The 12,121-nt window shown below is 38.3% G+C and overlaps 1 protein-coding gene across 1 annotated transcript; it reads right to left on the bottom strand.

The window, feature by feature from the left end:
* Positions 1-7,700: 7,700 nt before the first annotated feature.
* On the bottom strand, positions 7,701-12,106 carry si:dkey-165a24.9 (probable G-protein coupled receptor 132). The gene is made up of 4 exons (XM_017471140.3): positions 10,870-12,106; positions 10,272-10,390; positions 9,556-10,138; positions 7,701-8,590 (listed from the first exon to the last, which is right to left on the bottom strand). Exons 2-4 carry the CDS (start codon positions 10,279-10,281, stop codon positions 8,242-8,244), a joined length of 942 nt encoding a protein of 313 aa, XP_017326629.1. The 5' UTR covers positions 10,282-10,390; positions 10,870-12,106; the 3' UTR covers positions 7,701-8,241.
* Between the last annotated feature and the right edge of the window lie 15 nt (positions 12,107-12,121).

The raw sequence follows: 12,121 nt of genomic DNA, 5'->3' as shown, positions 1-12,121 counted from the left end.
ATCTATCTATCTATCTACAGTTATCACCGAACTGATTACTATCAAAATAGTTCTATCTATCTATCTATCTATCTATCTATCTATCTATCTATCTATCTATCTATCTATCTACAGTTATCACCGAACTGATTACTATCAAAATAGTTCTATCTATCTCTCTATCTATCTATCTGTCTGTCTGTCCATTTATCTATGTATCACTGACTACTATCAAAACAGTTCAAGATTTACTATCACTTGAGCTAAATATGCTTGATCCAAATATCAATACATTACCAAGTAGAAATAATATCTACCTGCAGTTTTAACACCGCTATACACACACACACACACACACACACACACACACACACATTATATATATATATATATATATATATATATATATATATATATATATATATATATATATATATATATGTGTGTGTGTGTGTGTGTGTGTGTGTGTGTGTGTGTGTGTGTGTGTGTGTGTGTATATGTACGGTATCTCGCAAAAGGGAGTACACCCTTCACATTTTTGTAAATATTTGATTATATCTTTTCATGTGACAACACTGAAGAAATGACACTTTGATACAATGTAAAGTAGTGAGTGTACAGCTTGTGTAACAGTGTAAATTTGCTGTCCCCTCAAAATAATTCAACACACAGCCATTAATGTCTAAACCGCTGGTAACAAAAGTGAGTACACCCCTAAGTGTAAATGTCCAAATGTCCAAATGTCCAAAGTGTCAATATTTTGTGTGGCCACCATTATTTTCCAGCGCTGCCTTAACCCTCTTGGGCATGGAGTTCACCAGAGCTTCACAGGTTGCCACTGGAGTCCTCTTGCACTCCTCCATGATGACATCACGGAGCTGGTGGATGTTAGAGACCTTGTGCTCCTGCACCTTCCGTTTGAGGATGCCCCACAGATGCTCAATAGGGTTTAGGTCTGGAGACATGCTTGGCCAGTCCATCACCTTCATCCTCAGCTTCTTTAGCAAGGCAGTGGTCATCTTGGTGGTGTGTTTGGGGTCGTTATCATGCTGGAATACTGCCCGGCGATCATGTGCTGCTTCAGTATGTCACAGTACATGTTAGCATTCATTATTCCCTCAATGAACTGTAGTTCCCCAGTGCCGGCAGCAATCATGCAGCCCCAGACCATGACACTTCCACCACCATGCTTGACTGTAGGCAAGACACACTTGTCTTTGTACTCCTCACCTGGTTGCCGCCACACACGCTTGACACCATCTGAACCAAATAAGTTTATCTTGGTCTCATCAGACCACAGGACATGGTTCCAGAAATCCATGTCCTTAGTCTGCTTGCCTTCAGCAAACTGTTTGGGGCTTTCTTGTGCATCATCTTTAGAAGAGGGTTCCTTCTGGGACGACAGCCATGCAGACCAATTTGATGCAGTGTGTGGCATATCGTCTGAGAACTGACAGGCTGACCCCCCACCCCTTCAACCTCTGCAGCAGTGCTGGCAGCACTCATACATCTATTTCCCAAAGACAACCTCTGGATATGACACTGAGCACGTGCACTCAACTTCTTTGGTCGACCATGGCGAGGCCTGTTCTGAGTGGAACCTGTCCTGTTAAACCGCTGTATGGTCTTCGTCACTGTGCTGCAGCTCAGTGTCAGGGTCTTGGCAATCTTCTTATAGCCTAGGCCATCTTTTTGTAGAGCAACAATTCTTATTTTCAGATCCTCAGCGAGTTCTTTGCCATGAGGTGCCATGTTGAACTTCCAGTGACCAGTATGAGGGAGTGTGAGAGCGATGACACCAAATTTAACACACCTGCTCCCCATTCACACCTGAGACCTTGTAACACTAACAAGTCACATGACACCGGGAAGGGAAAATGGCTAATTGGGCCAAATTTTGACATTTACACTTAGGGGTGTACTCACATTTGTTGCCAGTGGTTTAGACATTAATGGCTGTGTGAGTTATTTTGAGGGGACGGCAAATTTACACTGTTACACAAGCTGTACACTCACTACTTTACATTGTAGCAGTGTCATTTCTTCAGTGTTGTCACATTAAAATATATAATCAAATATTTATAAAAATGTGTACTCACTTTTGTGAGATACTATATATACTCAACACACACACACACACACACACACACACACACACACACACACACATACACACACACACACACACACACGCACACATTTTAGCATTTTAAATAGTTTGGGTTCTGTGGCTAAAAATGTCAGGAGCAATAAGCCAAAATAGCTCTTATAAATAAATACAATATGTGCATTCATTAATCTTCAGTAACCACTTTATCCCGGTCAGGGTTACAGTGGATCCAGAGTGTGTCCCAGATACACCGGTTGGGAATACACCCTGCATGGGACGCTAATTCATGACAGGACACCGTACACACACACACACACACACACACACACACACACACACACACACACACACACACACACACACACACACACACACACACACACACACACACACACACACACACGCACGCAGACAGAGGGCAATTTATCATTTCAATCCATCTACTGTCATGTTGTTGAAAGGCAGGAGGAAACTGGAGAACCCACAGGAAACCCACACAGACACGAGGAGGCAGTAACCCCATTTCAGGATCAAACCAGGGACCAGCTGTGAGATGACAAAAATAATATCAAATCCATGCCTCCAATATAATGCAAATTTGCCAGTATTTGTAATGTTGAACTATATTCATAAAATAAACTTGTGCTGTGATCATAAGAAGGTACATGGGAAGGCAAATGGTTCCTGCCTGTAAGAAACCCTGTCCTAGTGTATCAGTGAGATACTATCTGTAACTTTGCAAGTAATTTGACACAGATTTGCTCTTAAATATGATTACGGTGTAAGATGTAGTTGACCTTTCCCCACCCATCATTAGTATGATAATAGATGCTGATTCTATCTACCCAATAAATATATAGATATGTATATGGAGGATTTTAGCCATCTGGATCATGATAGTAGCATGCCCTGGAGTTTAAGTTCATGAAGATGCTTGGCCACATTTGAGAGGGTTTACCCAATCGCAAAGAAGTTTCCTCACTGACTGCAAGTCCAATCTCAATGACTTACATTGGATACTTTCATTCAGGATATCAAGTTTTACACTTTGGCCTGTTATTATAGCCATACTGGTCAGGTCACATGGCTGACCACATGGATTGCCAGGATATGTCAGTGGAAAGTTTCTCAAAAGCATGTTTACATCATGTTAAAACTTTGTGTTCAGATTAATGCTAATATATTTTTTATTATTTTTCTGTGCTATCCTAGAAACTCTTCACACAGTGAAATGTCTTTTTAAAAAAATCTATATTCAGTTGTGCATTTATTAGCTGCTAGATAGGTGTAACCATTAAACTGGTAACTCAGTTGATAGAAAATTCTAAAAGCTAAAAGTTCATCCGGTCATGTGAACAAATAAGTACACTCCATGGAATTTATTTACATATTTGGACAAGAAAACATTTGATCCTTTTTGAAACAGTGCCTATCAATAAAGATGATACACCCTATCAAATGACACATAAAATTGACATTTTGTAGTAATTTTCACAATTTAAATGACAACCCCCTACAAAACAAACAAACAAACAAACAAACAAACAAACAAACAAAACAGATCAGTCACATGGAAAAAGTAAGTACACTCCTACATTTACCACACCTTCATATCCATAAAATTAGATTCAGGTTTTCAGGATTGAGTGCCAGTGATTAGAACCTACTTAGGGAGTGCAGGTGGAACCTGTCTTGTTTAAACCTCTCACATCTAGTGTCTGGTGTTCCCTTTGCTATTGAGGTGCGTGATGTCATCATGTCAAGATCTAAAGAGTTCTGTAAAGCCTTTTGAAAAAAGGTTGTGGATACCTATGAGTCTGGCAAGGGATTTAAAAATATATCCAAATTATTTGAAATACATAATTCCACTGTAAGGAAAATCATCTACAAATGGCGCTGATTTCAAATGACTGCCAAAATGTACAGTACTGGCTGTCCCATTTGGGTTGTATTGTCCCAAATACAACCCAAGAGCAGACCGTCTGATGCAAAAAGAAGTCTCCAAGAAACCCAAAATTTAATCACAGGATCTGCTAGTAAGTCTTGCAACTGTTGGTGTCAAAGTGCATGCTTCTACAATCAGAATGAGATTGCACAGATTTGAAACAGGCAGTACATGCAAGAAAAACCTCAAACATCTTGCAACTGAAAGAATATTGCATGGAAGAGTGGTAAAAATCCCAGAAAGCCTGGTGGACAATTATGCAAAACACCTACAAGAAGTTATTTCTGCTAACGGGGCAATACTAGCGTCTGAGACCAGGGGTGTACTTACTTTTTCCATAGAAGGATATCTCATCTATTTATATTTCTGTTGAATAAATGATTGAAAAAGCTAATTTTCCTTGTGGGTTTATTCAAGTATATCAACTTTATTAATAGGCACGGTTTCAAAGATGACCAAATGTTTGCTTGTCCAAATACGTCAAAAAAGCCAACAATTTCCATGTGGGGTACTTAGTTTTATCACATGACTGTGTACCTATTAAACTTTGGACAAAACCTATGGACAATACTATGTAATTTATAGTGAATGGAACTTTCCAAGGTAGTATTACAAAATTGATAAAAAAGGGACCAAGGGAACAGCTGAAGACAGCAGATGTGGGAGGTCTGGTTGAGGTTATTTGATCCAGTCACTCTCACATGTTCTGTATCCATTAGTGACTGATATTTTAACATGACCATGAGCTGAATCAGCGAAATGCTTTATTGAATGAGCATTCTGACTCGTTTCTGATGTTAAACTTATTTAAAATGTGTTTTCCTGTGTTTTATTATATTCAGTCATTGACCATTGAAGATCCTCAAAGGCAAAACAGGTGCTGATAAACAGACAAATGTCAGCTGTAATCACAGGCAACCCCCCATCTGAAAAACAACAACAACAACAACAACCCCAAACTGCTTACATTTTGTTTATTCAGGGTTCTCTTTATTGCCAGTGCTGTCAGTGTTTTGATTTTAGTTAATACCAGCAGAGGGCAACAGAGCTTTTTCTATCACACACTTGGATAATTCATGATGCAGATTTGATGCAGAAGCAAAAAAGCAAAAATGTAAAATCAAAATGTAAAGGACAGAATTATGCTTTGTGCAAAACAAAACAAGAATTTTCATTGAATTTGAACTGAATTTGCATGTTCTCCCTTTGGGTTTCTTTTGGGTATTCCGATTTCCTCCCCCAGTCCATAGACATACGTTGTATGCTGATTGGCATTTCCAAATTGTCCACAGTGTGTGAATGGATGTGAGAGTTGTGCTCTCCTATGACCCTGTGTAGGATAAGCGGTATGGAAAATGGATGGATGGATGGATGGATGAATTGATAGTACAGAAAACAACAGCAAAAATTAAAGTAGACCAATAAAACAATGCAAATACACTATATTGTTTATACCTTTAGAAAAACAGGTTTAAAATATGCCACAGAGATTATTTAGTACTTGTAATTTCTTAAAACATGTAATCCATTATTCCTCTATCTATTCTTCCCCCTCTTGATTCAGCTTTATATGACAACAGAGAACAATGTGTAATATTTTCATTTCTTGAAATGAACGGCCTCAGGATATGGAAGTGGAATGTCTTGTCTTTGCCCCAGATCTCACACTTGGATATTCACTGAAGGTTTGACTCCAGTCTGGGAGATTCATAGGTCTGTCTTATTTATATTTTTCCTGCTCAAGCATGTCTGGAAAACTCATAAAGTGTTTTTAAGCCCCTTCATGGTTTCGTCAAGCATATTACCAGAGGGAAAATAGAATTTTACAGAGAACTTTAGTTTTGTTCTAGGGCCCAATGACTGAAGGAAAAAAAGGGGAATAAATTTGGTCTGTTGTGTGGAAACAAACTCTTTGGAAAACTAATAATGAAAAGGTCAAAAGCTCAGGTGTGAGAACAGCTTGTACTTAACCATTCTCCTTAACATGTAGTAAATGTTATTCTAATTAAAGAACCTTCCCAGACAGAGGGCAACCATATAAAGAATATGCTTGTGTGTCTAAAATTGTCTGTGTATATGTGTGTGTATCTGTTTACCAGTTGTTATCACTAGTCCAACTGCCTTCATTAAAAACAATCATTAAATCTGTTTACTATAGACGCAACAGTCTAAGCAGTCATAAGCTAAATCTGGTTAATCCTGTTGTATGCTGCATTTGTCAATTCACTCATGCATTAACCGGTAGATCTTGACGTTCAATATGGCAAATGGTGACAAATCGCAGTATTAAGAAAACAGTGCCAATGAGGCATCTACTTATATAAAGTGGTGCTTTAAAGTTTGTGAACCCTTTAGAATTTTCTATATATGTCTGCATAAATATGATATAAAACATCTTCAGATATTCATATATTTCATAGAAGTCCTAAAAGCAGACAAAGAGAACCCAGTTAAACAAATGAGATGAGATGGTCATTTATTTATTAAGGAAAATGATCCAATATTACATATCTGTGAGTGGCAAAAGTATGTGAAACTCTAAGATTAGCAGTTTAATTTGAAGTTGAAATTAGATTCAGGATGTTATGTTTGGAGCAAAGAAAACATCGCATTCCTGCATAAGAACCTTATGACATCTGTGAAACATGGTGGTGGTAGCATCACGGTTTGGGCCTCTTTTGCTGCATCTGGGCCTGGATGGTTTACCATCATTGATGGAACAATGAATTATGAATTATATCAGTGAATTCTAAAGGAGAATGCCAGGACATCTGTCCATGATCTGAATCTCAAGAGAAAGTGTGACATGCAGCAAGACAACGACCCTAAGCACACAATTTGCTCTACCAAAGAATGGTTAAAGAAGAATAAAGTTAATGTTTTGGAACGGCCAGGTCAAAGTCCTGACCTTAATCCAATAGAAATGTTGTGGAAGGACCTGAAGCAAGCAGTTCATGTGAGGAAACTCACCAACATCCCAGAGTTGAAGCTGTTCTGTACTGAGGAATGCGCTCAAATTCCTCCAAGCCGATGTGCAGGACTGATCAACCGTTACCACAAACGTTTAGTTGCAGTTATTGCTGCACAAGGGAGTCACACCAGATACTGAAATCAAAGATTCACATACTTTCCCACTCACAGATACGTAATATTGGATCATTTTCCTCAATAAATAAATGGCCAAGTATAATATTTTTGTCTCATTTGTTTAATTGGGCTCTCTACTTTTAGGACAATCTGATGATGTTTTAGGTCATATTTATGCAGAAATCACAGACTCTTAAGCACCTCTGTATGTGTGTGTGTGTGTGTGAGAGAGAGAGAGAGAGTGTGTGCGTGTGTGTGCGTATGTGTGTGTGTATGCTCGCTCACTGTAATCACTATTTGGATACAGTTTCATTGCCTCTCAATGGACTGTTCACTGTATAGTTCTGACTGTTTTTTTCTCTCTTTTTTTGTTGTTTTAGAGATTTTAGCAGTCAGCATCCCATCCCAGCGACAGTACCATACTAAGTTTAAACAAATAACATTTAGTTAATTCCACATGAATCACATTCCTACTAAACTCCTGGGCAGTTCCAGGCAAAACTCTAGACTGAAATCTCGAGCTCTAGTGTTATAGCGACATCTCTGAACACACCGTATTTGAAGAAGACTCGTGAAAACTGAAAAAAAAAACATACATTTTATTTCAGTTTGGTAAAGGTAGTTTAAAAATCATAAATGTATAGAAATCCTAAAAAAAAAAAAAACCCACTATGGTAAATAAAGTACATGCACATTTTCACTCCTAGGAACGGTACTGTTTGTGCACATGTCTGAAAAATGAATAATATTTGTAGAATGCTGCCTGATTAAGAGCATAAATTTTACTGAATATGACGCATAAGACATTTGAACAATTCATACATGCTAACATGAAACTTTTTATTTGGTTTCAGAACCTGCATGCTTGGCTGAAGGTGTTGTCATCATAGAACTGCATATCACTGCCTGACACGTAGCATCTGTATGTCTCTCATTCCAGCAGACCCAGTAACACAACAGATGCAATCAGAGCTCTGACAGGCCATCAGTCAAAAATCCCCAGATAAGCCTTTTAAGCATCTTTATTTTTTCTTCATAAAAACAACCTGCAGGCTTTTTTTTTTGTTAACACAAAAAAACCAGTCTGCCCCTGGCAACTACACATATTCCTGGTCAAAAGTCACGGACCCTCAGACCTACGTGAGCATGCAAGGCAGGGGAGAGATCTCTGGAGCTCAAGACGAGCATTCTGACAAAGGAAAATATAGAAGAGGGGATCTAACAGTGTGTTTAGACTGGTTAGTCCGTAGCAGATCCTGTAGTACAGGTAGATAGAGCGTTCCAGTGCACACTGGTCTTCAGTTAGAAGCAGCGCTACGAATCTATAACCGCCCACCATGTGATAAGGGCCGAAGACCACGATGAAAATGATGGTGATGACCGTTAGGGTGCCCACAATTTTGTTGCGCTCATGATCAGTGATGGAGGGGGAGTTGTGGAGTGTTATCCCGATTCTGGCAGAAGTGCAGCTGTCGGAAAGAAGGGTAGATAAATTAACAAGGTATATATAACTGGAAAAAAAATTATGTGCTTCTTAATGAAAGATTCATACATACTTTTTATGAACAAAACATGATATGGAATGCTGTTATAGGAAAATAATCAACTGTAGGGTGGTGTGATGTGGCTGGATGTGAAGCAGAGTTACTATTACTAGCACAAAATTGAGTATATCTCCTAAAGTATTTTATTCCTCTTATACCACAGAAATTTGCCAACAGTAACATTAAAAAAAATATTACACAGCATGCTTTTTAAATGGTTTAGTTACATTAATGTTGTGGGAGACAACTTAGTTCCTGTCATCCATTATATTATAACAGCTATAATCAGTCATTCCTTCACCATCCTCCCTTGAAATTATTAACACACTGTTATCACTCAGCTTGACATATTACAGAGTAACCAGAATGTGCAAACTCCTTTTCTGAGGTGGAAAACCTACTGACTGTTACAAAGCACTGACACGGGAGACTAATTCCATAAATGATAAATCTTACCTTTACAGAAATATTTGCTATATCAGTGGTTATACATTTTTCTCTGTTAAATAACAACACTTAAAAAACCCCAAAACGATATATTATTAGGCTTATATTATGTGAGGCTCCACTACAAGTCCACTATAAATGTAGGAGGTTTTACTATAGAAACAATAACATTTTAGGGCAAGCACATTAATATTAACCTGCGATTTTAATTACAGCTGGTACTACTGTCAGAACTGATGTTATAGAAAATGAAATAAAACACTTTCGGACTAACAGGATTGAGAATTCAACAGTGCTGTGGTATAAAGATTATTAATCAATAGAAACAGTATTATCTTTTGCCAAGATATTGTATTTTTGTGCACACACACGCACACTCACACACATACACAAACACACACAGACACACATAAACACACTTTTACATGAACTCACTCACTTACCCAAGTATAGAGCATGGCATCAGGAAACCCAGGACCACCGTGGCTATTTTAAAGTATGCGTATCTTGGAGTGACGGGATAGTGCTCCAGACACAAACCCTCCTGGGGCTCAAATACAGATGGGTAGAGACCAATTAGACAGAACAGGAACACAAGAGTCCAGACGACCACTCCAGAGAACGCAGACAGCCGTACATTCCTCATACGACGGCTGCTTAATGGGTATACAATGGCCAGACAGCGGTCCATTGCTATGAGACACAGAAAGGCGATGCTTGCATATATGTTCACGTAGAAGACATAGCCCACCAACTGACATGCGATGGAACCATAGGGCCAGCGATGATCTCTCTGAAGATAGAGGATCCACAGAGGCAAGGTGAGCAGTTGAAGAAGATCTGAGAGCAGGAGGTTGAGGATATAAACCAGCTGAGTGCCAGCTCCGCTTGAGCGGCCCAGCTGGTAAAGTCCCCACAGTGAAAGCAGATTTGCTGGCAGACCCAGAGAGAAAGCTAGGCTGTAGATGTAGGTTAGTCCAACCCGATCTGTCTCCAGTGGAATGTGGCAGCTTCCATTTGTCAGGTCTGTGGAGAGAATCAGGAAAAGTGGTGGCCTTACATGTGAGCAGTCTGCCTCTGGTAGCACTCAACATCAAAGTTGGGGACTCAAATAAAATATTTTGTTATGCATCAGTGCCATATTCTAGAAATTACTCACTCATAAACATGATTTCTATGACATTCCCACGTGAAAGACATTTGAAGGGTTGAACATTTAGCTGTTCACACCGCCGAGCTCTAACCGTTCCAGCTGTCCATGCAATGCATGTGTTGACCCTTGGAAAACAATGACAGGGAGTTTTATGCAAAAAAACAACAACCCTTCATTACATTCAATAATCAAACACATACTGAAAAAAAATGAAGTGAATGTATCTTGGATATAGTCAAAAGTATCTAGTATTTCTTATTATAAGATTACAGTAAACCAACTGTACGATTATTAAACATATTTCAAGCCATTTGAACTTATTTCAAGATTGAAATAGTCTTATTCTATTGGCAGACAATTTTGCTTCTTATTAGAAATAAATAAAATGAGCAAAATTATCTGCCAATAGAAGACTATTTCAATCTTGAAATGAGTTCAAATGGCTTGAAATACGTTTAATAATCTTATATTTGGTTTACTGTAATCCTATAATAGGAAATCCTTAATACTTAATTTGACTATATTCAAGGTATTTCCACTTGCTAAGATGCCATTTTTTTTGCAGTGCATTCATTTCTTCCGAATTGCGAATGCTTTTCCTTACCTTACATCTGCCTATGATGGGAGACTGTGCTCAGTGTGCAAAGACCTGTGAGAGTCAGAGTGCATAATTCATCCCTCCATGAGGGGCTTGTCTGAAATTTTTGATCATTTCCCCCAGCAGGAAGCCACTTCTACTGCCTTTGAGCAGCCACATCCTGGGGCCTTTCTCCTCAAGAACAAAAACACATTCGAGGGATACAAGTTTGGCCAAACTGTTCACACCGACGGAAGGGCTGCTGAGAGACAAGCGAAACACCCTCATTCTACTTTCATTTCCCATGTGACACCCAGTCCCCATTTGTACTGTCATTTTTATGTGAAAGTTCATGAAGTTTTGGATAAAACTTGTACAGTATAGTATATCAAAAGTATATCATTTTGAAGGTGACAGGCTAGGTAATTAGTATATTGTTGGTTATAAAGTTAAGAAAATAATAGTTAAAAGGATAATGGTAGCTCAGAGGTTAAGACATTGGACTACTGATTGGAAGGTCGTAGCAGTCTGAATAATTCCAATGATGTTGGAAAGTAGGAAATTCATATATTAGCACATTTCAGTCACTTCACTTCTCAATATTCAATGGTGGCTAATGCTAGCTAGGATTAGTAATTTTTAAGCCAGCACTGATTATGCTAATGTGTGTTGTCACTAATGTTCTAGCCAACAGTATTGCACATGATAACTAAAAGTCACATAAAATACACAAAAGCCAAATTTTGGATCACTTTTTCTGATCTTGTGAAAAGTGCAATAAAGAATTAACCAGAAAGGTGAACGCCATGCGATCTTAATAAGCTGTCATAAGTAAATATCTAGATGCCATACTCACAGTAAACTGTTTCTCTGGTGAGATTCTGTATAACATGAAATTCAAACTGACCTAGATCATATGGTCATGAATGAATGTGTAATGAATAAAGTACAAAGTAGGAAATCCTGATGAAACTATGTGAACTGAATTTGATTTAGCAATTCAATGCTCAAAACTAGAGCGTGAAATTGAACACAAAGAAGCCTTTCCTCCAAATTCCCAAGATTAGATCAGTACTACAGATTGTTTAACTTTGCTCACAATTTTGGAATGCCGAAAACATGCCATCTGCAGTTTCGTAGAAATGGCCAATTATTTACAGAAATCAATGCTGGGCAGTGAATTCTTTACATTTTTGTAAAGTTTTAAACATGTTTTGAAAAAAAAAAAAGGTGTCTGGCTTGCTTATGTCATACTTTTTTCTTTATGTTACATGATGTT

Source organism: Ictalurus punctatus, chromosome 7 (assembly GCF_001660625.3).
Source record: "Ictalurus punctatus breed USDA103 chromosome 7, Coco_2.0, whole genome shotgun sequence".
Lineage (NCBI taxonomy): Eukaryota > Metazoa > Chordata > Actinopteri > Siluriformes > Ictaluridae > Ictalurus > Ictalurus punctatus.
Note: the sequence above shows the minus strand (reverse complement) of the source record. Positions and strands in the feature narration are given on the sequence as shown.

Excerpts from the sequence above, each read along its gene's own strand:
- si:dkey-165a24.9 (XM_017471140.3), bottom strand. Across the intron at positions 8,591-9,555 it reads ATGCCATGCTCTATACTTGG|CTGCACTTCTGCCAGAATCG; the intron begins GTAAGTGAGTGA and ends TCTTTCCGACAG.